The 27,673-nt window shown below is 48.8% G+C and overlaps 1 protein-coding gene and 1 long non-coding RNA gene across 2 annotated transcripts; both read left to right on the top strand.

Moving 5' to 3' along the window:
• The first annotated feature begins 20,818 nt into the window (after positions 1–20,818).
• Positions 20,819–24,372, top strand: LOC116036664. Its single transcript, XR_004101673.2, has 4 exons — positions 20,819–20,992; positions 21,102–21,262; positions 24,086–24,182; positions 24,346–24,372. It is a non-coding gene; the product is annotated as an uncharacterized LOC116036664 (long non-coding RNA).
• Positions 24,373–24,484: 112 nt separating this feature from the next.
• Positions 24,485–26,458, top strand: LOC116036663. Its single transcript, XM_031280249.2, has 4 exons — positions 24,485–24,589; positions 24,734–24,887; positions 25,000–25,109; positions 25,864–26,458. The coding sequence occupies exons 1-4, from the start codon at positions 24,539–24,541 to the stop codon at positions 26,191–26,193; spliced, it is 645 nt and encodes a 214-aa protein (XP_031136109.1). The 5' UTR covers positions 24,485–24,538; the 3' UTR covers positions 26,194–26,458.
• Positions 26,459–27,673: the final 1,215 nt, after the last annotated feature.

Raw genomic sequence — 27,673 nt, 5'->3', positions numbered from 1 at the left:
GTAAATGTCTCACCTGTCTGTCTGTCTGTCTGTCTGTCTGTCTGTCTGTCTGTCTGTCTGTCTGTCTGTCGTGGGTAAATGTCTCACCTGTCTGAAAGGCTGTCGTGGGTAAATGTCTCACCTGTCTGTCTGTCTGTCGTGGGTAAATGTATCACCTGTCTGTCTGTCTGTCGTGGGTAAATGTCTCACCTGTCTGTCTGTCTGTCGTGGGTAAATGTCTCACCTGTCTGTCTGTCGTGGGTAAATGTCTCACCTGTCTGAAAGGCTGTCGTGGGTAAATGTCTCACCTGTCTGTCTGTCTGTCGTGGGTAAATGTCTCACCTGTCTGTCTGTCTGTCTGTCGTGGGTAAATGTCTCACCTGTCTGTCTGTCTGTCCGTCGTGGGTAAATGTCTCACCTGTCTGAAAGGCCGTCGTGGGTAAATGTCTCACCTGTCTGTCTGTCTGTCGTGGGTAAATGTATCACCTGTCTGTCTGACTGTCGTGGGTAAATGTCTCACCTGTCTGTCTGTCTGTCGTGGGTAAATGTCTCACCTGTCTGTCTGTCTGTCTGTCGTGGGTAAATGTCTCACCTGTCTGAAAGGCCGTCGTGGGTGAATGTCTCACCTGTCTGTCTGTCTGTCTGTCTGTCGTGGGTAAATGTCTCACCTGTCTGTCCGTCGTGGGTAAATGTCTCACCTGTCTGTCTGTCTGTCTGTCTGTCGTGGGTAAATGTCTCACCTGTCTGTCTGGCAGTCGTGGGTAAATGTCTCACCTGTCTGTCTGTCCATCGTGGGTAAATGTCTCACCTGTCTGAAAGGCCGTCGTGAGTAAATGTCTCACCTGTCTGTCTGTCTGTCGTGGGTAAATGTCTCACCTGTCTGAAAGGCTGTCGTGGGTAAATGTCTCACCATTCCGTCTGTCTGTCTGTCGTGGGTAAATGTCTCACCTGTCTGTCTGTCTGTCTGTCATAGGTAAATGTCTCACCTGTCTGAAAGGCTGTCGTGGGTAAATGTCTCACCTGTCTGAAAGGCCGTCGTGGGTAAATGTCTCACCTGTCTGTCTGTCTGTCTGTCGTGGGTAAATGTCTCACCTGTCTGTCTGTCTGTCTGTCGTGGGTAAATGTCTCACCTGTCTGTCTGTCTGTCGTGGGTAAATGTCTCACCTGTCTGAAAGGCCGTCGTGGGTAAATGTCTCACCTGTCTGAAAGGCCGTCGTGGGTAAATGTCTCACCTGTCTGTCTGTCTGTCTGTCGTGGGTAAATGTCTCACCTGTCTGTCTGTCTGTCGTGGGTAAATGTCTCACCTCTCTGAAAGGCCGTCGTGAGTAAATGTCTCACCTGTCTGTCTGTCTGTCGTGGGTAAATGTCTCACCTGTCTGAAAGGCCGTCGTGGGTAAATGTCTCACCTGTCTGTCTGTCAGTCTATCGTGGGTAAATGTCTCACCTGTCTGTCTGTCCGTCGTGGGTAAATGTCTCACCTGTCTGTCTGTCTGTCGTGGGTAAATGCCTCACCTGTCTGAAAGGCTGTCGTGGGTAAATGTCTCACCTGTCTGTCTGTCTGTCATGGGTAAATGTCTCACCTGTCTGAAAGGCCGTCGTGGGTAAATGTCTCACCTGTCTGTCTGTCTGTCGTGGGTAAATGTCTCACCTGTCTGAAAGGCCGTCGTGGGTAAATGTCTCACCTGTCTGAAAGGCCGTCGTGGGTAAATGTCTCACCTGTCTGTCTGTCTGTCTGTCGTGGGTAAATGTCTCACCTGTCTGTCTGTCTGTCGTGGGTAAATGTCTCACCTGTCTGAAAGGCCGTCATGGGTAAATGTCTCACCTGTCTGTCTGTCTGTCGTGGGTAAATGTCTCACCTGTCTGTCTGTCTGTTGTGGGTAAATGTCTCACCTGTCTGTCTGTCGTGGGTAAATGTCTCACCTGTCTGAAAGACTGTCGTGGGTAAATGTCTCACCTGTCTGTCTGTCTGTCGTGGGTAAATGTCTCACCTGTCTGTCTGTCTGGCTGTCGTGGGTAAATGTCTCACCTGTCTGTCTGTCTGGCTGTCGTGGGTAAATGTCTCACCTGTCTGTCTGTCTGTCTGTCTGTCTGTCTGTCTGTCTGTCTGTCTGTCTGTCTGTCTGTCTGTCTGTCTGTCTGTCGTGGGTAAATGTCTCACCTGTCTGAAAGGCTGTCGTGGGTAAATGTCTCACCTGTCTGTCTGTCTGTCGTGGGTAAATGTATCACCTGTCTGTCTGTCTGTCGTGGGTAAATGTCTCACCTGTCTGTCTGTCTGTCGTGGGTAAATGTCTCACCTGTCTGTCTGTCGTGGGTAAATGTCTCACCTGTCTGAAAGGCTGTCGTGGGTAAATGTCTCACCTGTCTGTCTGTCTGTCGTGGGTAAATGTCTCACCTGTCTGTCTGTCTGTCTGTCGTGGGTAAATGTCTCACCTGTCTGTCTGTCTGTCCGTCGTGGGTAAATGTCTCACCTGTCTGAAAGGCCGTCGTGGGTAAATGTCTCACCTGTCTGTCTGTCTGTCGTGGGTAAATGTATCACCTGTCTGTCTGACTGTCGTGGGTAAATGTCTCACCTGTCTGTCTGTCTGTCGTGGGTAAATGTCTCACCTGTCTGTCTGTCTGTCTGTCGTGGGTAAATGTCTCACCTGTCTGAAAGGCCGTCGTGGGTGAATGTCTCACCTGTCTGTCTGTCTGTCTGTCTGTCGTGGGTAAATGTCTCACCTGTCTGTCTGTCGTGGGTAAATGTATCTCCTGTCTGTCTGTCTGTCTGTCGTGGGTAAATGTCTCACCTGTCTGTCTGGCAGTCGTGGGTAAATGTCTCACCTGTCTGTCTGTCCATCGTGGGTAAATGTCTCACCTGTCTGAAAGGCCGTCGTGAGTAAATGTCTCACCTGTCTGTCTGTCTGTCGTGGGTAAATGTCTCACCTGTCTGAAAGGCTGTCGTGGGTAAATGTCTCACCATTCCGTCTGTCTGTCTGTCGTGGGTAAATGTCTCACCTGTCTGTCTGTCTGTCTGTCATAGGTAAATGTCTCACCTGTCTGAAAGGCTGTCGTGGGTAAATGTCTCACCTGTCTGAAAGGCCGTCGTGGGTAAATGTCTCACCTGTCTGTCTGTCTGTCTGTCGTGGGTAAATGTCTCACCTGTCTGTCTGTCTGTCGTGGGTAAATGTCTCACCTGTCTGTCTGTCTGTCGTGGGTAAATGTCTCACCTGTCTGAAAGGCCGTCGTGGGTAAATGTCTCACCTGTCTGAAAGGCCGTCGTGGGTAAATGTCTCACCTGTCTGTCTGTCTGTCTGTCGTGGGTAAATGTCTCACCTGTCTGTCTGTCTGTCGTGGGTAAATGTCTCACCTCTCTGAAAGGCCGTCGTGGGTAAATGTCTCAACTGTCTGTCTGTCTGTCGTGGGTAAATGTCTCACTTGTCTGTCTGTCTGTCGTGGGTAAATGTCTCACCTGTCTGAAAGGCCGTCATGGGTAAATGTCTCACCTGTCTGTCTGTCTGTCGTGGGTAAATGTCTCACCTGTCTGTCTGTCTGTTGTGGGTAAATGTCTCACCTGTCTGTCTGTCGTGGGTAAATGTCTCACCTGTCTGAAAGACTGTCGTGGGTAAATGTCTCACCTGTCTGTCTGTCTGTCGTGGGTAAATGTCTCACCTGTCTGTCTGTCTGGCTGTCGTGGGTAAATGTCTCACCTGTCTGTCTGTCTGGCTGTCGTGGGTAAATGTCTCACCTGTCTGTCTGTCTGTCTTTCTGTCTGTCTGTCTGTCTGTCTGTCGTGGGTAAATGTCTCACCTGTCTGAAAGGCTGTCGTGGGTAAATGTCTCACCTGTCTGTCTGTCTGTCGTGGGTAAATGTATCACCTGTCTGTCTGTCTGTCGTGGGTAAATGTCTCACCTGTCTGTCTGTCTGTCGTGGGTAAATGTCTCACCTGTCTGTCTGTCGTGGGTAAATGTCTCACCTGTCTGAAAGGCTGTCGTGGGTAAATGTCTCACCTGTCTGTCTGTCTGTCGTGGGTAAATGTCTCACCTGTCTGTCTGTCTGTCTGTCGTGGGTAAATGTCTCACCTGTCTGTCTGTCTGTCCGTCGTGGGTAAATGTCTCACCTGTCTGAAAGGCCGTCGTGGGTAAATGTCTCACCTGTCTGTCTGTCTGTCGTGGGTAAATGTATCACCTGTCTGTCTGACTGTCGTGGGTAAATGTCTCACCTGTCTGTCTGTCTGTCGTGGGTAAATGTCTCACCTGTCTGTCTGTCTGTCTGTCGTGGGTAAATGTCTCACCTGTCTGAAAGGCCGTCGTGGGTGAATGTCTCACCTGTCTGTCTGTCTGTCTGTCTGTCGTGGGTAAATGTCTCACCTGTCTGTCCGTCGTGGGTAAATGTCTCACCTGTCTGTCTGTCTGTCTGTCGTGGGTAAATGTCTCACCTGTCTGTCTGGCAGTCGTGGGTAAATGTCTCACCTGTCTGTCTGTCCATCGTGGGTAAATGTCTCACCTGTCTGAAAGGCCGTCGTGAGTAAATGTCTCACCTGTCTGTCTGTCTGTCGTGGGTAAATGTCTCACCTGTCTGAAAGGCTGTCGTGGGTAAATGTCTCACCATTCCGTCTGTCTGTCTGTCGTGGGTAAATGTCTCACCTGTCTGTCTGTCTGTCTGTCATAGGTAAATGTCTCACCTGTCTGAAAGGCTGTCGTGGGTAAATGTCTCACCTGTCTGAAAGGCCGTCGTGGGTAAATGTCTCACCTGTCTGTCTGTCTGTCTGTCGTGGGTAAATGTCTCACCTGTCTGTCTGTCTGTCTGTCGTGGGTAAATGTCTCACCTGTCTGTCTGTCTGTCGTGGGTAAATGTCTCACCTGTCTGAAAGGCCGTCGTGGGTAAATGTCTCACCTGTCTGAAAGGCCGTCGTGGGTAAATGTCTCACCTGTCTGTCTGTCTGTCTGTCGTGGGTAAATGTCTCACCTGTCTGTCTGTCTGTCGTGGGTAAATGTCTCACCTCTCTGAAAGGCCGTCGTGGGTAAATGTCTCAACTGTCTGTCTGTCTGTCGTGGGTAAATGTCTCACTGTCTGTCTGTCTGTCGTGGGTAAATGTCTCACCTGTCTGTAAGGCTGTCGTGGGTAAATGTCTCACCTGTCTGTCTGTCTGTCGTGGGTAAATGTCTCACCTGCCTGAAAGGCCGTCGTGGGTAAATGTCTCACCTGTCTGAAAGGCCGTCGTGGGTAAATGTCTCACCTGTCTGTCTGTCTGTCGTGGGTAAATGTCTCACCTGTCTGTCTGTCTGTCGTGGGTAAATGTCTCACCTGTCTGTCTGTCTGTCTGTCTGTCGTGGGTAAATATCTCACCTGTCTGAAAGGCTGTCGTGGGTAAATGTCTCACCTGTCTGTCTGTCTGTCGTGGGTAAATGTCTCACCTGTCTGTCTGTCTGTCTGTCGTGGGTAAATGTCTCACCTGTCTGTGTCTGTCCGTCGTGGGTAAATGTCTCACCTGTCTGAAAGGCCGTCGTGACTAAATGTCTCACCTGTCTGTCTGTCTGTCTGTCTGTCTGTCGTGGGTAAATGTCTCCCCTGTCTGTCTGTCTGTCATGGGTAAATGTCTCACCTGTCTGAAAGGCCGTCGTGGGTAAATGTCTCACCTGTCTGTCTGTCTGTCTATCGTGGGTAAATGTCTCACATGTCTGTCTGTCTGTCTGTCGTGGGTAAATGTCTCACCTATCTGAAAGGCCGTCGTGGGTAAATGTCTCACCTGTCTGTCTGTCTGTCTGTCGTGGGTAAATGTCTCACCTGTCTGTCTGTCTGTCTGTCGTGGGTAAATGTCTCACCTGTCTGTCTGTCTGTCGTGGGTAAATGTCTCACCTGTCTGTCTGTCTGTCGTGGGTTAATGTCTCACCTGTCTGTCTGTTTGTCGTGGGTAAATGTCTCACCTGTCTGAAAGGCCGTCGTGGGTAAATGTCTCACCTGTCTGTCTGTCTGTCTGTTTGTCTGTCCTGGGTAAATGTCTCACCTTTTTGTCTTTCCGTCGTGGGTAAATGTCTCACCTGTCTGTCTGTCCGTCGTGGGTAAATGTCTCACCTGTCTGAAAGGCCGTCGTGAGTAAATGTCTCACCTGTCTGTCTGTCTGTCGTGGGTAAATGTCTCACCTGTCTGAAAGGCCGTCGTGGGTAAATGTCTCACCTGTCTGTCTGTCAGTCTATCGTGGGTAAATGTCTCACCTGTCTGTCTGTCCGTCGTGGGTAGATGTCTCACCTGTCTGTCTGTCTGTCGTGGGTAAATGTATCACCTGTCTGTCTGTCCGTCGTGGGTAAATGTCTCACCTGTCTGAAAGGCTGTCGTGGGTAAATGTCTCACCTGTCTGTCTGTCTGCCGTGGGTAAATGTCTCACCTGTCTGTCTGTCGTGGGTAAATGTCTCACCTGTCTGTCTGTCGTGGGTAAATGTCTCACCTGTCTGAAAGGCTGTCGTGGGTAAATGTCTCACCTGTCTGTCTGTCGTGGGTAAATGTATCACCTGTCTGTCTGTTGTGGGTAAATGTCTCACCTGTCTGTCTGTCTGTCGTGGGTAAATGTCTCACCTGTCTATCTGTCTGTGGTGGGTAAATGTCTCACCTGTCTGTCTGTCTGTCGTGGGTAAATGTCTCACTTGTCTGTCTGTCTGTCGTGGGTAAATGTATCACCTGTCTGAAAGGCCGTCGTGGGTGAATGTCTCACCTGTCTGTCTGTCTGTCTGTCTGTCGTGGGTAAATGTCTCACCTGTCTGAAAGGCCGTCGTGGGTAAATGTCTCACCTGTGTGTCTGTCAGTCTATCGTGGGAAAATGTCTCACCTGTCTGTCTGTCTGTCTGTCGTGGGTAAATGTCTCACCTGTCTGTCTGTCTGTCCGTCGTGGGTAAATGTCTCACCTGTCTGAAAGGCCGTCGTGGGTAAATGTCTCACCTGTCTGTCTGTCTGTCGTGGGTAAATGTATCACCTGTCTGTCTGACTGTCGTGGGTAAATGTCTCACCTGTCTGTCTGTCTGTCGTGGGTAAATGTCTCACCTGTCTGTCTGTCTGTCTGTCGTGGGTAAATGTCTCACCTGTCTGAAAGGCCGTCGTGGGTGAATGTCTCACCTGTCTGTCTGTCTGTCTGTCTGTCTGTCTGTCGTGGGTAAATGTCTCACCTGTCTGAAAGGCTGTCGTGGGTAAATGTCTCACCTGTCTGTCTGTCTGTCGTGGGTAAATGTCTCACCTGTCTGTCCGTCGTGGGTAAATGTCTCACCTGTCTGTCTGTCCGTCGTGGGTAAATGTCTCACCTGTCTGTCTGTCTGTCTGTCGTGGGTAAATGTCTCACCTGTCTGTCTGGCAGTCGTGGGTAAATGTCTCACCTGTCTGTCTGTCCATCGTGGGTAAATGTCTCACCTGTCTGAAAGGCCGTCGTGAGTAAATGTCTCACCTGTCTGTCTGTCTGTCGTGGGTAAATGTCTCACCTGTCTGAAAGGCTGTCGTGGGTAAATGTCTCACCATTCCGTCTGTCTGTCTGTCGTGGGTAAATGTCTCACCTGTCTGTCTGTCTGTCTGTCATAGGTAAATGTCTCACCTGTCTGAAAGGCCGTCGTGGGTAAATGTCTCACCTGTCTGTCTGTCTGTCTGTCTGTCGTGGGTAAATGTCTCACCTGTCTGTCTGTCTGTCGTGGGTAAATGTCTCACCTGTCTGTCTGTCTGTCGTGGGTAAATGTCTCACCTGTCTGAAAGGCCGTCGTGGGTAAATGTCTCACCTGTCTGAAAGGCCGTCGTGGGTAAATGTCTCACCTGTCTGTCTGTCTGTCGTGGGGTAAATGTCTCACCTGTCTGTCTGTCTGTCGTGGGTAAATGTCTCACCTCTCTGAAAGGCCGTCGTGGGTAAATGTCTCAACTGTCTGTCTGTCTGTCGTGGGTAAATGTCTCACTGTCTGTCTGTCTGTCGTGGGTAAATGTCTCACCTGTCTGAAATGCTGTCGTGGGTAAATGTCTCACCTGTCTGTCTGTCTGTCGTGGGTAAATGTCTCACCTGCCTGAAAGGCCGTCGTGGGTAAATGTCTCACCTGTCTGAAAGGCCGTCGTGGGTAAATGTCTCACCTGTCTGTCTGTCTGTCGTGGGTAAATGTCTCACCTGTCTGTCTGTCTGTCGTGGGTAAATGTCTCACCTGTCTGTCTGTCTGTCTGTCGTGGGTAAATATCTCACCTGTCTGAAAGGCTGTCGTGGGTAAATGTCCCACCTGTCTGTCTGTCTGTCGTGGGTAAATGTCTCACCTGTCTGTCTGTCTGTCTGTCGTGGGTAAATGTCTCACCTGTCTGTGTCTGTCCGTCGTGGGTAAATGTCTCACCTGTCTGAAAGGCCGTCGTGACTAAATGTCTCACCTGTCTGTCTGTCTGTCTGTCTGTCGTTGGTAAATGTCTCCCCTGTCTGTCTGTCTGTCTGTCTGTCATGGGTAAATGTCTCACCTGTCTGAAAGGCCGTCGTGGGTAAATGTCTCACCTGTCTGTCTGTCTGTCTGTCGTGGGTAAATGTCTCACCTGTCTGTCTGTCTGTCTGTCGTGGGTAAATGTCTCACCTGTCTGTCTGTCTGTCGTCGTGGGTAAATGTCTCACCTGTCTGAAAGGCCGTCGTGGGTAAATGTCTCACCTGTCTGTCTGTCTGTCGTGGGTAAATGTCTCACCTGTCTGTCTGTCTGTCGTGGGTAAATGTCTCACCTGTCTGTCTGTCTGTCGTGGGTAAATGTCTCACCTGTCTGTCGTCTGTCGTGGGTAAATGTCTCACCTGTCTGTCTGTCTGTCTGTCGTGGGTAAATGTCTCACCTGTCTGAAAGGCCGTCGTGGGTAAATGTCTCACCTGTCTGAAAGGCGTCGTGGGTAAATGTCTCACCTGTCTGTCTGTCTGTCGTGGGTAAATGTCTCACCTGTCTGTCTGTCGTCGTGGGTAAATGTCTCACCTGTCTGAAAGGCCGTCGTGGGTAAATGTCTCACTGTCTGTCTGTCTGTCGTGGGTAAATGTCTCACTGTCTGTCTGTCTGTCGTGGGTAAATGTCTCACCTGTCTGAAAGGCTGTCGTGGGTAAATGTCTCACCTGTCTGTCTGTCTGTCGTGGGTAAATGTCTCACCTGTCTGAAAGGCCGTCGTGGGTAAATGTCTCACCTGTCTGAAAGGCCGTCGTGGGTAAATGTCTCACCTGTCTGTCTGTCTGTCGTGGGTAAATGTCTCACCTGTCTGTCTGTCTGTCGTGGGTAAATGTCTCACCTGTCTGTCTGTCTGTCGTGGGTAAATGTCTCACCTGTCTGAAAGGCCGTCGTGGGTAAATGTCTCACCTGTCTGTCTGTCTGTCGTGGGTAAATGTCTCACCTGTCTGTCTGTCTGTCGTGGGTAAATGTCTCACCTGTCTGTCTGTCTGTCGTGGGTAAATGTCTCACCTGTCTGAAAGGCCGTCGTGGGTAAATGTCTCACCTGTCTGTCTGTCTGTCGTGGGTAAATGTCTCACCTGTCTGTCGTCGTGGGTAAATGTCTCACCTGTCTGTCTGTCTGTCGTGGGTAAATGTCTCACCTGTCTGAAAGGCCGTCGTGGGTAAATGTCTCACCTGTCTGTCTGTCTGTCTGTCGTGGGTAAATGTCTCACCTGTCTGTCTGTCTGTCTGTCGTGGGTAAATGTCTCACCTGTCTGAAAGGCGTCGTGGGTAAATGTCTCACCTGTCGTCGGGTAAATGTCTCACCTGTCTGTCTGTCGTGGGTAAATGTCTCACCTGTCTGTCTGTCGTCGTGGGTAAATGTCTCACCTGTCTGTCTGTCTGTCGTGGGTAAATGTCTCACCTGTCTGAAAGTCCGTCGTGGGTAAATGTCTCACCTGTCTGTCTGTCTGTCTGTCGTGGGTAAATGTCTCACCTGTCTGAAAGGCTGTCGTGGGTAAATGTCTCACCTGTCTGTCTGTCTGTCGTGGGTAAATGTCTCACCTGTCTGTCCGTCGTGGGTAAATGTCTCACCTGTCTGTCTGTCCGTCGTGGGTAAATGTCTCACCTGTCTGTCTGTCCGTCGTGGGTAAATGTCTCACCTGTCTGTCTGTCCGTCGTGGGTAAATGTCTCACCTGTCTGTCGTCGTGGGTAAATGTCTCACCTGTCTGTCTGTCGTGGGTAAATGTCTCACCTGTCTGAAAGGCTGTCGTGGGTAAATGTCTCACCTGTCTGTCTGTCGTGGGTAAATGTCTCACCTGTCTGTCTGTCCGTCGTGGGTAAATGTCTCACCTGTCTGTCTGTCTGTCGTGGGTAAATGTCTCACCTGTCTGTCTGTCTGTCGTGGGTAAATGTCTCACCTGTCTGTCTGTCTGTCGTGGGTAAATGTCTCACCTGTCTGTCTGTCTGTCGTGGGTAAATGTCTCACCTGTCTGAAAGGCCGTCGTGGGTAAATGTCTCACCTGTCTGTCTGTCTGTCTGTCGTGGGTAAATGTCTCACCTGTCTGAAAGGCTGTCGTGGGTAAATGTCTCACCTGTCTGTCTGTCTGTCGTGGGTAAATGTCTCACCTGTCTGTCCGTCGTGGGTAAATGTCTCACCTGTCTGTCTGTCTGTCGTGGGTAAATGTCTCACCTGTCTGAAAGGCCGTCGTGGGTAAATGTCTCACCTGTGTCTGTCAGTCTGTCGTGGGTAAATGTCTCACCTGTCTGTCTGTCTGTCTGTCGTGGGTAAATGTCTCACCTGTCTGTCTGTCTGTCGTGGGTAAATGTCTCACCTGTCTGAAAGGCCGTCGTGGGTAAATGTCTCACCTGTCTGTCTGTCTGTCGTGGGTAAATGTCTCACCTGTCTGTCGCTGTCGTGGGTAAATGTCTCACCTGTCTGTCTGTCTGTCGTGGGTAAATGTCTCACCTGTCTGTCTGTCTGTCGTGGGTAAATGTCTCACCTGTCTGTCGCGTCGTGGGTAAATGTCTCACCTGTCTGTCGTCCGTCGTGGGTAAATGTCTCACCTGTCTGTCTGTCTGTCTGCGTGGGTAAATGTCTCACCTGTCTGTCTGGCGTCGTGGGTAAATGTCTCACCTGTCTGTCTGTCGTCGTGGGTAAATGTCTCACCTGTCTGAAAGGCCGTCGTGGGTAAATGTCTCACCTGTCTGTCTGTCTGTCGTGGGTAAATGTCTCACCTGTCTGAAAGGCGTCGTGGGTAAATGTCTCACCTGTCTGTCTGTCTGTCGTGGGTAAATGTCTCACCTGTCTGTCTGTCTGTCGTGGGTAAATGTCTCACCTGTCTGACAGTCTGTCGTGGGTAAATGTCTCACCTGTCTGAAAGGCCGTCGTGGGTAAATGTCTCACCTGTCTGTCTGTCTGTCTGTCGTGGGTAAATGTCTCACCTGTCTGTCTGTCTGTCGTGGGTAAATGTCTCACCTGTCTGTCTGTCTGTCGTGGGTAAATGTCTCACCTGTCTGAAAGGCCGTCGTGGGTAAATGTCTCACCTGTCTGAAAGGCGTCGTGGGTAAATGTCTCACCTGTCTGTCTGTCTGTCGTGGGTAAATGTCTCACCTGTCTGTCTGTCTGTCGTGGGTAAATGTCTCACCTGTCTGAAAGGCCGTCGTGGGTAAATGTCTCACCTGTCTGTCTGTCTGTCGTGGGTAAATGTCTCACCTGTCTGTCTGTCGTGGGTAAATGTCTCACCTGTCTGTCTGTCTGTCGTGGGTAAATGTCTCACCTGTCTGAAAGGCGTCGTGGGTAAATGTCTCACCTGTCTGTCTGTCCTGTCGTGGGTAAATGTCTCACCTGTCTGTCTGTCTGTCGTCGTGGGTAAATGTCTCACCTGTCTGAAAGGCCGTCGTGGGTAAATGTCTCACCTGTCTGTCTGTCCGTCGTGGGTAAATGTCTCACCTGTCTGTCTGTCTGTCGTGGGTAAATGTCTCACCTGTCTGTCTGTCTGTCGTGGGTAAATGTCTCACCTGTCTGTCTGTCTGTCTGTCGGGGGTAAATGTCTCACCTGTCTGAAAGGCCGTCGTGGGTAAATGTCTCACCTGTCTGTCTGTCTGTCTGTCTGTCGTGGGTAAATGTCTCACCTGTCTGAAAGGCTGTCGTGGGTAAATGTCTCACCTGTCTGTCTGTCTGTCGTGGGGTAAATGTCTCACCTGTCTGTCTGTCGTGGGTAAATGTCTCACTGTCTGTCTGTCCGTCGTGGGTAAATGTCTCACCTGTCTGTCTGTCTGTCCGTCGTGGGTAAATGTCTCACCTGTCTGTCTGGCGTCGTGGGTAAATGTCTCACCTGTCTGTCTGTCTGTCGTGGGTAAATGTCTCACCTGTCTGAAAGCGTCGTGGTAAATGTCTCACCTGTCTGTCTGTCTGTCGTGGGTAAATGTCTCACCTGTCTGAAAGGCCGTCGTGGGTAATGTCTCACCTGTCTGTCTGTCTGTCTGTCGTGGGTAAATGTCTCACCTGTCTGTCTGTCTGTCTGTCGTGGGTAATGTCTCACCTGTCTGAAAGGCGTCGTGGGTAAATGTCTCACCTGTCTGAAAGGCCGTCGTGGGTAAATGTCTCACCTGTCTGTCTGTCTGTCTGTCGTGGGTAAATGTCTCACCTGTCTGTCTGTCTGTCGTGGGTAAATGTCTCACCTGTCTGTCTGTCTGTCGTGGGTAAATGTCTCACCTGTCTGAAAGGCCGTCGTGGGTAAATGTCTCACCTGTCTGACTGCTGTCGTGGGTAAATGTCTCACCTGTCTGTCTGTCTGTCGTGGGTAAATGTCTCACCTGTCTGTCTGTCTGTCGTGGGTAAATGTCTCACCTGTCTGAAAGGCCGTCGTGGGTAAATGTCTCAACTGTCTGTCTGTCGTCGTGGGTAAATGTCTCCCTGTCTGTCTGTCTGTCGTGGGTAAATGTCTCACCTGTCTGAAAGCTGTCGTGGGTAAATGTCTCACCTGTCTGTCTGTCTGTCGTGGGTAAATGTCTCACCTGTCTGAAAGGCCGTCGTGGGTAAATGTCTCACCTGTCTGAAAGTCGTCGTGGGTAAATGTCTCACCTGTCTGTCTGTCTGTCGTGGGTAAATGTCTCACCTGTCTGTCTGTCCGTCGTGGGTAAATGTCTCACCTGTCTGTCTGTCTGTCTGTCGTGGGTAAATGTCTCACCTGTCTGAAAGGCTGTCGTGGGTAAATGTCTCACCTGTCTGTCTGTCTGTCGTGGGTAAATGTCTCACCTGTCTGTCTGTCTGTCGTGGGTAAATGTCTCACCTGTCTGTCTGTCGTCGTGGGTAAATGTCTCACCTGTCTGAAAGGCCGTCGTGGTAAATGTCTCACCTGTCTGTCTGTCGTCTGTCGTGGGTAAATGTCTCCCTGTCTGTCTGTCTGTCGTGGGTAAATGTCTCACCTGTCTGAAAGGCCGTCGTGGGTAAATGTCTCACCTGTCTGTCTGTCGTCTGTCGTGGGTAAATGTCTCACCTGTCTGTCTGTCTGTCGTGGGTAAATGTCTCACCTGTCTGAAAGGCCGTCGTGGGTAAATGTCTCACCTGTCTGTCTGTCGTCTGTCGTGGGTAAATGTCTCACCTGTCTGTCTGTCTGTCGTGGGTAAATGTCTCACCTGTCTGTCTGTCTGTCGTGGGTAAATGTCTCACCTGTCTGTGCTGTCGTGGGTAAATGTCTCACCTGTCTGAAAGGCCGTCGTGGGTAAATGTCTCACCTGTCTGTCTGTCTGTCGTGGGTAAATGTCTCACCTGTCTGTCTGTCGTCGTGGGTAAATGTCTCACCTGTCTGTCTGTCTGTCGTGGGTAAATGTCTCACCTGTCTGAAAGGCCGTCGTGGGTAAATGTCTCACCTGTCTGTCTGTCTGTCGTGGGTAAATGTCTCACCTGTCTGTCTGTCGTGGGTAAATGTCTCACCTGTCTGTCTGTCTGTCGTGGGTAAATGTCTCACCTGTCTGTCTGTCTGTCGTGGGTAAATGTCTCACCTGTCTGTCTGTCTGTCGTGGGTAAATGTCTCACCTGTCTGTCTGTCTGTCGTGGGTAAATGTCTCACCTGTCTGACAGTCGTCGTGGGTAAATGTCTCACTGTCTGTCTGTCTGTCTGTCGTCGTGGGTAAATGTCTCACCTGTCTGAAAGGCGTCGTGGGTAAATGTCTCACCTGTCTGTCTGTCTGTCGTGGGTAAATGTCTCACCTGTCTGTCGTCGTCGTGGGTAAATGTCTCACCTGTCTGTCTGTCTGTCGTGGGTAAATGTCTCACCTGTCTGAAAAGGCCGTCGTGGGTAAATGTCTCACCTGTCTGTCTGTCTGTCGTGGGTAAATGTCTCACCTGTCTGTCTGTCTGTCTGTCGTGGGTAAATGTCTCACCTGTCTGTCTGTCTGTCGTCGTGGGTAAATGTCTCACCTGTCTGAAAGGCCGTCGTGGGTAAATGTCTCACCTGTCTGTCGTCTGTCGTGGGTAAATGTCTCACCTGTCTGTCTGACTGTCGTGGGTAAATGTCTCACCTGTCTGTCTGTCTGTCGTGGGTAAATGTCTCACCTGTCTGTCTGTCTGTCGTGGGTAATGTCTCACCTGTCTGAAAGGCCGTCGTGGGTAATGTCTCACCTGTCTGTCTGTCTGTCTGTCTGTCGGGGGTAAATGTCTCACCTGTCTGAAAGGCTGTCGTGGGTAAATGTCTCACCTGTCTGTCTGTGTCGTGGGTAAATGTCTCACCTGTGCTGTACCGTCGTGGGTAAATGTCTCACCTGTCTGTACAGTCCGTCGTGGGTAATGTCTCACCTGTCTGTATGTCTGTCTGTCGTGGGGTAAATGTCTCACCTGTCTGTCTGGCGTCGTGGGTAAATGTCTCACCTGTCTGTCTGTCTGTCGTGGGTAAATGTCTCACCTGTCTGTCTGTCCGTCGTGGGTAAATGTCTCACCTGTCTGTCTGTCTGTCGTGGGTAAATGTCTCACCTGTCTGAAAGGCCGTCGTGGGTAAATGTCTCACCTGTCTGAAAGCCGTCGTGGGTAAATGTCTACCTGTCTGTCTGTCTGTCTGCGTGGGTAATGTCTCACCTGTCTGTCTGTCTGTCGTGGGTAAATGTCTCACCTTCTGAAAGGCCGTCGTGGGTAATGTCTCACTGTCTGTACTGTCCGTCGTGGGTAAATGTCTCACCTGTCTGTCTGTCTGTCGTGGGTAAATGTCTCACCTGTCTGACGTGTCGTGGTAATGTCTCACCTGTCTGTCGTCTGTCGGGGTAAATGTCTCACCTGTCTGAAAGCCGTCGTGGGTAAATGTCTCACCTGTCTGTCTGTCCGTCGTGGGTAAATGTCTCACCTGTCTGTCTGTCTGTCGTGGTAAATGTCTCACCTGTCTGTCTGTCTGTCGTGGGTAAATGTCTCACCTGTCTGTCTGTCTGTCTGTCGTGGGTAAATGTCTCACCTGTTGACAGGCTGTCGTGGGTAAATGTCTCACCTGTCTGCTGTCTGTCGTGGGTAAATGTCTCACCTGTCTGTCTGTCTGTCTGTCGTGGGTAAATGTCTCACCTGTCTGTAGGCCGTCGTGGGTAAATGTCTCACCTGTCTGTCTGTCGCTGTCGGGGTAAATGTCTCACCTGTCTGTACTGTCTGTCTGTCGGGTAAATGTCTCACCTGTCTGAAAGGCCGTCGTGGGTAAATGTCTCACCTCGTCTGTCTGTCTGTCGTGGGTAAATGTCTCACATGTCTGTCTGTCTGTCGTGGGTAATGTCTCACCTGTCTGAAAAGGCGTTCGTGGGTACATGTCTCACATGTCTGTCTGTCTGTCGTGGGTAATGTCTCACCTGTCTGAAAGGCTGTCGTGGGTAAATGTCTCACCTGCCGTCTGTCTGTCTGTCGTGGGTAAATGTCTCACCTGTCTTCGTCTGTCTGTCGTAGTAAATGTCTCACCTGTCTGTACTGTGTCGTGGGGTAAATGTTCACCTGTCTGAAAGGCGTCGGGGTAAATGTCTCACTGTCTGTCTGTCTGTCGTGTGGGTAAATGTCTCACCCTGTCTGTCTGCTGTCGTGGGGTAAATGTCTCACCTGTCTGTCTGTCGTCGTGGGTAATGTCTCACCTGTCTGTCTGTCTGTCTGTCGTGGGTAAATGTCTCACCTGTCTGAAAGGCTGCGTGGGTAAATGTCTCAACTGTCTGTCTGTCTGTCGTGGGTAATGTCTACCTGTCGAGGCGTGGTTAAATTCTCACCTGTCTGTCTGTCTGTCGTGGGTAAATGTCTCACTGTCTGTCTGTCTGTGCTGTCGTGGTAAATATCTCACCGCTGTCTGAAAGGCTGTCGTGGGTAAATGTCTCACCTGTCTGTCTGTCTGTCGTGGGTAAATGTCTCACCTGTCTGTCTGTCTGTCTGTCGTGGGTAAGTCTCACCTTGTCTGTGTCTGTCGTCGTGGGTAAATGTCTCACCTGTCAGAAAGGCCGTCGTGGGTAAATGTCTCACCTGTCTGTCTGTCTGTCTGTCTGCGTGGTAAATGTCTCCCATGTCTGTCGGTGTCTGTCATGGGTAAATCTCACCGTCTGAAAGGCCGTCGTGGGTAAATGTCTCACCTGTCTGTCTGTCTGTCGTGGGTAAATGTCTCACATGTCTGTCTGTCTGTCTGTCGGGTAATGTCTCACCTGTCTGAAAGCTGTCGTGGGTAAATGTCTCACCTGTCTGTCTGTCTGTCTGCGTCGTGGTAAATGTCTCACTCTGTCTGTCTGTCTGTCTGTCGTGGGTAAATGTCTCACCTGTCTGTAGGCTGTCGTGGGTAATGTCTCACCTGTCTGTCTGTCTGTCGTGGGTAAATGTCTCACCTGTCTGTCTGTCTGTCGTGGGTAAATGTCGCACTGTCTGAAAGCCGGTCGTGGTAAATGTCTCACCTGTCTGTCTGTCCGTTGCGTCTGGGTAAATGTCTCACCTTTTGTCTTTCCTGTGAGTAAATGTCTCACCTGTCTGTCTGTCCGTCGTGGGTACATGTCTCACCTGTCTGAAAGGCCGCGTGAGAAATGCTCACCTGTCTGTCGCTGTCGGGTAATGTCTCACCTGTCTGAAAGGCCGTCGTGGGTAAATGTACTCACCTGTCTGTCTGCAGTCTATCGTGGTAAATGTCTCACCTGTCCTGTCTGTCCGTCGTGGGTAATGTCTCACCTGTACTGCTCGTCGTCAATGTTACCGTCTGAGGCGTCGTGGGTAATGTCTCAGTCTGCTGTCGCGGGTAATGTCCTCACCTGTCTGTCTGTCGTGGGTATGTCTCACCTGTCTGAAGGGTCGGGTAAATGTCTCACCTGTCTGTCTGTCGTCGTGGGTAAATGTCGCTGTCCTGTCTGTCTGTCGTGGTATGTCTCACTCTGAAAGTGTCTGGGTAATGCCACTGTCTGTCTGTCGTCGTGTAAATGAATGAGTCTCACCTGTCTGACAGGCTGTCGTGGTAAATGTCTCACCTGTCTGTCTTTCTGGTCGTGGGTCAAATGTCTCACCTGTCTGAATGGCCGTCTGTGGTAATGTCTCACCTGTCTGTCTGGCTGTCGTGGGTCAAGTCCCTCACTGTCTGTCTGTCTGTCGTGGGAATGTCTCCCCTTTCTGAAAGGCTTCGTTTGGGTAATGTCTCACCTGCTGTCTGTCTGTCGGTGTAATTCTCACCTGTCTGTCTGTCTGGTCTGGGTAATGTCTCACCTGTCTGAAGGCTTCTGTCGTCGGTTGTGAATGTCGCGCCTGCCTGTCTGTCTGTCGTGCATGTCTCACGCTGAAAGGCCGGCGTGGTAATGTCTCACCTGTCTGCAAAGGCCGTCGATGGGAAATGTCTCACCGTCGTCTGTCTGTCGTGGGTAAATTCCCTCACCTTCTGTCCGTCGTGGTAAAATTCCCCTCGCCAGTCTGTCTGTCTGTCGTGGGCAAAGGTCTCACCGTGGTCTGACGCGGCGTGGCGTATGTCTCACCTGTGTGACAGGGAGCTATCGGGGTACTAGGTTCACCGGTCTGTCTGTCGTCTGATCGTGGGTATGTCTCACTGTCTGGCATGACTGTCGTCGGGGTAAAGTGTATCACCTGTCTGACGCCGTCGTGGGGCTAAATGTCTCACCTGGCTGTCTGTCTGTCGTGGGTAAATGTCCACTGTCTGCAAAGGCCGTCGTGGGTGAATGTATAACTGTTGTCCTGTCTGTCTGTCTGTCGTGGGGAAAGGTCTCACCCGTCTGTCTGTCTGTCTGGCGTGGGTAAAGTCTCACCTGTCTGAAAGGCCGTCGTGGGTAAATGTCTCACCTGTCTGTCTTTCTGTCTGTCCTGTCTGTCCTGTCGTGGGTAAATGTCTCACTGTCTGAATGGCCGTCGGGGGTAATGTCTCACTGTCTGTCTGGTCTGTCTGTGTGGGTAAATGTCTCACTGTCTGTCGGTCTGTTGTCGTGGGTAAAGTCTGGGTAAATGTTCACCTGTCTGTCTGTCGTCTGTCGTGGGTAAATGTCTCACCGTCTGAAAGGCTGTCGGGGTAAATGTCTCACCTGTGTCTGTCTGTCGTGGTAAATGTTCACCTCTGTGTGGGTAAATGTCACCTGTCTGAAAGGCAGTCGTGGGTGATGTCTCACCTGTCTGTCTTGTTGTGTCTGTCTGTCGTGGGCTAAATGTCTCACCTGTCTGAAAGGCAGCCGTCGATGGGTAAATTGTCTCACCTGATCTGACAGCCTGTCGTGGGTAAATGTCTCCGTCTTCCGTCGATGTCATGTCTCACCTGTGCGGTAAACTGGCTACCTGTCTTCTGCTTTCGTGGGTACAGTGTCGTTCACCTGTCTGACAGGCCAGTCGTGCGTAGGTACTCAGACACACAATGTCTCACTGTCTGTATGGCAGTGTGGGTTAAAATGTCTCACCTGTCTGTCTGTCCGCTGTCGTAAATGTCTCACCTGTCTGAAAGGCAGGCGTGTTAGTAATGTCTCACCATTGTCTGTGCTGTCGTCGTAAATGTCTCACGTGCCTGAAAGGCCAGCCGTCGTGGGTAAATGTCTCACCTGTCGAAAGGCTGCTGTCGTGGTAAATGTCTCACCTGTCGTCTGTATGTCTGTCGTGGTAATGATCATCACCTGTCTGACAGGCTGTCGTGGGAAATGTCTCACCTGTATCTGTCTTCAGCTGTCTGTCGTGGGTAAATAGTCTACACTACTGTCGCTCAGACTGGTCTGTCGTGGGTAAATGTCTCACCTGTCTGTCGTCTGTCCTGATCGTGCGGTAATGTCTCAGCCACTGTCTTGTCGCTGACAGGCTGTCGTGGGTAAATGTTCGACCTAGTGCTGAAGCCCGTCGTAAAATGTGCTCACTGTCTGTCTTCTGTCGACTGTCGTGGGTAACGTCTCACTCGTCTGTCTGTCTGTCGTGGGGTAAATGTCTCAACTGTCTCTGTCGTCTGTCGGGGGTAAATGTCTCACTTGTCTGCCAGGACTTAGCAAAAAATTTGAACATCGACAACTTCTCAGTCCCTCCCAGCCTTTCCGCTAAAGCCCAAAACGGTCTCCTAAGCCCCTCCCCCACAAGGGAGAAACCTATCTGCAGCACGTGCGCGGGAAGCGGGAGGGGAGGACGTTATGAAATGCATGAGTAGTGATTTACACGCAGTTATGGCGTTTTTTCCATTACATGGTACCTGCTCGACTCGCCTCGACTCGCCCCGCCTTGACTCGATTCGATTCGACTCGCCTCGCCTTGCCTCGCCTCGACTCTACTTACCTCGCCTCGCCTCGACTCTACTCTACTCGACTCTACTCGACTCGCCTCGACTCGCCCCCACTTGTCATTGAACCAAAATGTAAAGGCAAATTCGGCATGTATATAATCTGCCAACTAACTCTAAATCATATGAAAGATAAACCTCAAGCCTTAACATTAGTCTTATTCAGGGGCCGTCTAATTACTGGCTATACCAAACTTGCATTGGGATTTTGAAGTTTTATTTTTACCCTGCTAATTACCAAAAATGACACCATGTATAACTAATTTTGAGACATTTTAGTAAGACAGTGGTTTGTTTCTGTTAAATCGGCATGAAATCTGGTAAATGGGGATCGGAGTACCAACGGTCGAAAAACGTCAGTAATTAGAAGGTGCCAGCACCCAGATTCCCAGCCTCCGAGCTGAGCGACCGCTCCTCGTTTTTCTGCTCCTTTTACTGTTGTGATATCGTGTTAGACATTTTAGGTAAAGCATTAAAGCTGTTTATTTATGAAAATCGGTTTACTGCTTTTTTTTCCCCAAAAGTAACTTTAGTACATATTTAACACGGTCCATAATCAGAACCACTATACCTAGACTTGTCAAATCTGGACTGGATTGTCCCAGAGATGCTAAAGACTTTATAAAATTAGTTTTAATAAAAAGAGTGTGTGTGTGTGTGTGTGTGTGTGTGTGTGTGTGTGTGTGTGTGTGTGTGTGTGTGGGTCCAGGTCCACTATACCTAGACTTGTCAAATCTGCACTATAGTGGTTTTGATTCTGGACCTGGTCCAATGTGGGCAACATGTGAAAAAAAGCAGTGAAATCTCAGTTTTTTCATTTTCATAAATGCAATAAAGATTTCACAAATGTCAAAATGGATTTCAGCTTTAATGCTTTACCTAAAATGTCTAACATGATATCACAACAGTATCCTAAGAGGTGCAGAAAACCGAGGAGTGGACGCTCAGGTATGTAAGTCAAATTTCCCTTAAATGGCGAATCAGAGGCTGCGAATCTGGGTGTTAACTTCAGCGTCTGTTGGATGTGGATATTTAATCACTTCTAGATATTTAATCTCATTTGACTTTGAAATTAGTACAAGTATCAATATCACAATGAATTAGATTTGTACTTTACTTTTTTTTCATGTTTGCAGGAAGGGAGACATGGGCCGCAGGAATCTGTGAAAGTCCTTGCAACTACTTTTAAGAATGGAAATGAATTTAAAAGAAAAATTGACAGTGTCCAAAGTACAACAGAGCTTCTGGAAAAAACAAGTGAATTGTGATTTGTCCTTGACTGGATTTTAAAATGTAATATTGATTTCCAAGAGTTTACTGATGTTGATAGTAGTGTGCAGATAAGTAATCTTGACAGATTCCAAGTGCACTTTTCAGAAGCACCCCATCTTCAAACTGTCCCAAGAGAAGTCTGTCAAACTCAGGTACATTTTTACCATAATGTTTTTTTGGATCATGTGTACAGCTAGTCAAATTGTGTTTCAGAAAAGTCAGAGAGACTACTTTCTGCTCTGCTCTTCATTATCTGTTCAGCCTACACAGGAGCCAGATCAGCAGGCTGGTCTGAGGCCTCTACTTGAAATGAAAGTTCCAGAAATATTTGATGAACTCCAAACTAAGGGCATTGTTACAGAGAAGACCAGAATGAAACTCATTAAAGTTTGCATCTCTGACTTGGTGGAGAAGCATGGATTGTAAGTACAGTATATGAATTCAACGCGCACGTGGGCAATGATGGAGACACATGGAGAGGCGTGATTGGGAGGAACGGCCTCCCTGATCTAAACCAGAGCGGTTGTTTGTTGTTGGACTTCTGTGCTAGTCATGGATTGTCTATAACGAACACCATGTTAGAACATAGGGATGCTCATAAGTGTACTTGGTACCAGAGCACCCTAGGCCAAAGGTCAATGATCGATTTTATAATCGTTTCATCTGATCTGAGGCCGTATGTTTCTGACACTCGGGTGAAGAGAGGGGCAGAGCTGTCAACTGATCACCATCTGGTGGTGAGTTGGGTCAGAGGGTGGGGGAAGACTCTGGACAGACCTGGTAAGCCCAAACGGGTAGTGCGGGTAAATTGGGAACGTCTGGAGGAGGCCCCTGTCCGACAGACTTTCAACTCACACCTCCGGCGGAGCTTTTCGTGCATTCCTGTGGAGGCTGGGGGCATTGAACCAGAGTGGACAATGTTCAAAGTTTCCATTGCTGAAGCTGCGGCTGGGAGCTGTGGTCTTAGGGTCTTAGGTGCCTCAAGGGGCGGTAACCCACGAACACCGTGGTGGACACCGGTGGTCAGGGAAGCCGTCCGACTGAAGAAGGAGTCTTTCCGGGATATGTTATCCCAGAGGACTCCGGAGGCAGTTGCAAGGTACCGAAGGGCCCGAAGGGCTGCAGCCTTTGCCGTGAAAGAGGCAAAGCAGCGGGTGTGGGAGAAGTTCAGAGAAAACATGGAGAAGGACTTTCGGTCGGCACCAAGGTGCTTCGCCACCTCAGGAGGGGGATACGGGGAACCATCCAAGCTGTTTACAGTAAGGATGGGACGCTGTTGACCTCAACTGAGGAGGTAATAGGGCGGTGGAAGGAGCACTTTGAGGAACTCCTAAATCCGACTAATACGCCCTCTATGGTAGAGGCAGAGCTGGAGGATGATGGGGGATTGTCGTCAATTTCCCTGGTGGAATTTGCTGAGGTAGTTAAACAACTCCACAGCGGCAAAGCCCCAGGGATTGATGAGATCCGTCCAGAAATGCTTAAAGCTCTGGGTGTGGAGGGGTTGTCTTGGTTGACACGCCTCTTCAACATTGCGTGGAAGTTGGGGACGGTGCCTAAGGAGTGGCAGACCGGGGTGGTGGTTCCCCTTTTCAAAAAGGGGGACCAGAGGGTGTGTGCCAATTACAGGGGTATCACACTTCTCAGCCTCCCCGGTAAAGTCTACTCCAAGGTGCTGGAAAGGAGGGTTCGGTCGATAGTCGAACCTCAGGTTGAAGAGGAACAATGCGAATTCCGTCCTGGTCGTGGAACAACGGACCAGATCTTTACTCCCGCAAGGATCCTGGAGGGAGCCTGGGAGTATGCCCAACCGGTCTACATGTGCTTTGTGGATCTGGAGAAGGCGTATGACCGGGTCCCCCAGGAGATACTGTGGGAGGTGCTGCGGGAGTATGGGGTGAGGGGGTCCCTTCTCAGGGCCATCCAATCTCTGTACGACCAAAGCGAGAGCTGTGTCCGGGTTCTCGGCAGTAAGTCGGACTCGTTTCAGGTGAGGGTTGGCCTCCGCCAGGGCTGCGCTTTGTCACCAATCCTGTTTGTAGTATTTATGGACAGGATATCGAGGCGTTGTCGGGGTGGAGAGGGGTTGCAGTTCGGTGGGCTGGGGATCTCATCGCTGCTTTTTGCGGATGATGTGGTCCTGATGGCATCATCGGCCTGTGACCTTCAGCACTCACTGGATCGGTTCGCAGCCGAATGTGAAGCGGCTGGGATGAGGATCAGCACCTCTAAATCGGAGGCCATGGTTCTCAGCAGGAAACCGATGGAGTGCCTTCTCCAGGTAGGGAATGAGTCCTTACCCCAAGTGAAGGAGTTCAAGTACCTTGGAGTCTTGTTCGCGAGTGAGGGGACAATGGAGCGGGAGATTGGTCGGAGAATCGGCACAGCGGGTGCGGTATTACATTCAATTTATCGCACCGTTGTGACGAAAAGAAAGCTGAGCCAGAAGGCAAAGCTCTCGATCTACCGGTCAGTTTTCATTCCTACCCTCACCTATGGTCATGAAGGCTGGGTCATGACCGAAAGAACAAGATCCAGGGTACAAGCGGCCGAAATGGGTTTCCTCAGGAGGGTGGCTGGCGTCTCCCTTAGAGATAGGGTGAGAAGCTCAGTCATCCGTGAGGAGCTCGGAGTAGAGCCGCTGCTCCTTCGCGTCGAAAGCAGCCAGTTGAGGTGGTTTGGGCATCTGGTAAGGATGCCCCCTGGGCGCCTCCCTAGGGAGGTGTTCCAGGCACGTCCAGCTGGGAGGAGGCCTCGGGGAAGACCCAGGACTAGGTGGAGAGATTATATCTCCAACCTGGCATGGGAACGCCTCGGGATCCCCCAGTCGGAGCTGGTTAATGTGGCTCGGGAAAGGGAAGTTTGGGGTCCCCTGCTGGAGCTGCTACCCCCGCGACCCGATACCGGATAAGCGGACGAAGATGGATGGATGGAGTATATGAATCTGAACTATATATTATTTTGTATCTTATGTGTGGTTATACGAATAAGCCCACTTGTCATGATTGGACTATTTTAAGAATGTACAGCATATGTGCACTGAATGTAATTGTGAATGTTGTAAGTGTTTGAATTGCAATGGGGGGATAAAGTATACAGAAGTTCTCATTTGGTTGATACAGGGCACATTTTTTGTTAACAGTTGCTTTTTAATCACACATTTGACAGTAAGGGCTAATCATGTCATTTTTAAAAGAAGAGAAAAAAGGTCTCATGAGTGTTTTTTTTTTGTTTTCTTTTACTAGTTATCCCTCCACTACTGAAAAGGTGGTTCTTGCAAAGAACATCATCACCATCTTCCCATCGCTAAAAGTCCAAATTGATGGCAGAGGAGAAGGCTTTGTGAGTATACAGTTTCTTAGATGAAAAGTGGGTAGAGTTAGCTATGCTTAAATATTGAAACAGGGAAATAATCAGAATGTTTAAAGCCAGTATTTTCTCTTTTGAAATTTCCATTCTGGTCCGGAATGATTTGATATGTTTTTTTCCCCCTCTAAAATCTCAGGAGCATTTCTTTGATCCAGCATCACACAAGAGGTGCCGAGATGTTGAAGAGATGTCAAGTTCTGTGCAATATGAAGGGGACGGCAGCGAAGTCAGAGAGTTCATCAACCTGATGAAAAGGCTGAGGCCTTCTGCAGAAAACATGTCCTCAATTCACCTGGCGCAGATCGTGGATATCCAAACATTCACCCACCATGGAGGAAATCTTGCAAGAGTATCCACGCTTCTTGGATATACCAACACTGGTAGGTGTCTTTTTGTACCCTTTGCTTAAACCGGAATGCAGCAATCAAACTTATGTGTACATGTAGATTAAAGCAATTATAAAAAGTCATTATAAATTGATGAGGCTTATATATTATGTGTCTCTGTCCACTGCAACCACCCAGCTTGATACAGAGTTTGGTAAAATGCATCAAGGAAAGGGGGACCTGTTCCTAAGGCGGTGGGAGGCCAGCATCATGCCAAAGCTGAAAGCTGTTGCTGCCAGGGAGAAGGGTGATGTTGCATCTCTTGTTGAAGGGATGGAAGAGCAAACTGAAGGTATTTACTAAATGTTACATTTAATTTCTTCAATTTTTCCACAGAATTATTTAATATGCTTATGTTTACCTCTCTTCTTCCCCAACCACACCCACCCCCGTTTCTTGTTCAGATGAGAAGTGCTACATTATGTTGGTCGTCCTTACTCATCTCCTTCCACCAATTGCAGCAAGCCACTGTAGCGTCAAGTCTGCCATTACACAACTCGTTGATTTTGTGCCGGTATGTTTGATGGGAATCTTGAGTTAACGTTGATAATCCTCGACAGGGTGTCTGCACGTCCTTAAATTGTCTTGAATTCAATTTTATGAATATTAGGCCTTAAAAGACATTATAGTCCACATGATTTAAACTTGTTTAAGGAGAGTTATATGCACACTACGTAGGTACAAGGCTATCAGAAAGCAAATGTTGAAAAAGCCATTTAAGTTTAATGACAACAATGTCATAAAACGTATGTGGCTTGGAGTAAGTGTGCAGGCGTAATCTTTTCTTTAATGTAAAATCTTTAAACCTACCACTGAACCTAATACAGACTTTATAATTGCACTGACCTGTTAGCAAAATGTAGATTAGCCTAACTCACTCTAATAACCATATTCCTACATAAAATCTACCTCTGCACCGGACCACATACTTACCTGCAATGTTTAAATAATAAAAAGTGGATTTATTCAAATTTGGTTATTGAATATCTTGAGGTCTTAAAAGCATTACATTGAATCAAAACATAGTTATGAATATTATATTCCATTTCTGCCAATAGATCATCTATATCCTACACATTGGTCCTTTAAAAGAAGAAATTATTTGCATTAATATTGCCAAGAAAGATGAAAAACGCAGAGAGACAGACAATGCTGTGTCAGCATTCACACTAATAGAACATTACATGTACAAAACTAATTATAAGGAGCTAGTTTGCGACATGTTGCTGCTGAACTTAACTTGACTTATTTCTGTATTCTGATTTTAGGCAGGAAGTACCATTGCCTCCCTCTACAATGCATCCCAGGATCCAGCACAGAGCACACAGCCACAACTAGTCAGCATTGGTCATCTAAGGGGAGGGTCACAGCAGTATGTCATTGTGGGCAAGTCTGACAAGATTGCTATTCCCTTGGATGAAGGCCTGGCATGTGCTGTGGACAAGCTCTTCAAGCTCTACTGGGTATGCAACTTGGCCTACCCAGCCCCGCTCAGCTCTGTGTTCTCATCCATCGAGTACATTTACGATTTACCCATGTCAACAAACAGGAGAGCAAAGGTATTGGAACTCATTTCAAAAGTCAAGTCTATTAATTAGATCCCACCAAAATGTACAGTTGTCCAAGATGTCCGTCAAGATTCACACAGATAAAGAAACTGATGTGGCACCTTCGTGAAATACATGCATTGTCAGAGGGATTGGAGTTCACACTTACTTGCAGCCAAGATGGTTGTCCAAGGACATACCACAGCATTAATTCATTTACCAAGCACCTTTCTAGAGAGCACCAAATAGCAAGTACCACAGTTGTTGAGCCTTCTCTTCAGACCTTCCCAACATTTACTGACTCCACAGGGACCATCGACACGAGGAAAATATAGCTGAGCCTTCTGAGGGTTTTAAACTTGTTTCTTCAAGTGACAGTGCAGCCTCATTTGTGGCAAAAATGTATGCTGGGTCAAATGTAACACTAATGGATGTAACAAGAACTGTAACTTGTGTTAAAGAACTTGTGGAAACAACTGTAGCTACATTACAAAGTTCTGTGTCATCAGTGTTCAATAATATGGATGTACCACGTGACCATGAACTTGTGCTACCACTAATGGGACAGTTTGAAAGTGCCAAACAAATGTTTGATGACATAGACACTCATTTTAAAATGAATACCCACATTTTTCAGAAAAATTTCACCTTGTCAAGCCAAAGGAAATTTGTCTTGGTCACAGGGCAGATACTGTACGGAAACAGGGACAAATGAAGCAGGTTTTGGCACCAGACACTTATCAGTATGTACCAATACTTAAAACAATGAAATTTCTATTTAGTAATGACCAAATGCAAAGTGTCTACTTAAAAAGCAAGAAAAGGAATGACAACATGATGCGAGACTAGTGATGGGTGTCAATTCTCAACTCATCCACTATTCCAACTGTATCCAGAATCCCTGCAAATTCAGTTGTATTATGATGATGTTGAGACAACAAATCCTCTGGGCTCCAAAACAAAAATCCATAAAATGGGTGCTGTTTACTTCACTCTACAGAATTTACCCCCAGAATGCAATTCATCCCTAGCTCACATTCACTTATGTGTGTTATTTAATTCGATCGACAGGGAGACATATGGGCTTGGTAAGATACTAGAGCCACTTCTTGAGGACATCAGAGTCCTTGAAAACTCTGGGTTTTATTTTTTCAATTTTGACAGCAGATAATTTGGCAATACATTCATTGTGCGGCTATATGGAAAGCTTTTCTGCAAACAAATGTTGCCAGTTTTGTGTGATCGATAAGCAGGAAATGCAGTCAGTGTTTGATGAAGACAATGTTGAAAAACGCAACAGGGAGAACTATGAGCAGCATGTAAGGTTCTCCAAGCTCAACTGGTGTTAAAGGGAACTCTTGTTTTAACAGTCTGCAATATTTCCATGTAACAGAAAATACATGTGTGGACATAATGCATGACGTACTGGAGGGTGTGGCTCCTTTGGAAGTGAAGCTGTTGTTGCGCCACTTCATTTATGAAGAGAAGCTTTTCACGTTAGAGCAACTTAATCACAGGATTGCTGGTTTTG

This window comes from Sander lucioperca, chromosome 13 (genome assembly GCF_008315115.2).
Source record: "Sander lucioperca isolate FBNREF2018 chromosome 13, SLUC_FBN_1.2, whole genome shotgun sequence".
NCBI lineage: Eukaryota > Metazoa > Chordata > Actinopteri > Perciformes > Percidae > Sander > Sander lucioperca.
Note: the sequence above shows the minus strand (reverse complement) of the source record. Positions and strands in the feature narration are given on the sequence as shown.

Coding starts and splice junctions, on each gene's coding strand:
- LOC116036663 (XM_031280249.2), top strand. CDS start 24,539: ATGGAGGAAATCTTGCAAGAGTATCCACGCTTCTTGGATATACCAACA. Junction 24,590..24,733: donor TCTTGGATATACCAACACTG/GTAGGTGTCTTT, acceptor GCAACCACCCAG/CTTGATACAGAGTTTGGTAA. Junction 24,888..24,999: donor GATGGAAGAGCAAACTGAAG/GTATTTACTAAA, acceptor TTTCTTGTTCAG/ATGAGAAGTGCTACATTATG.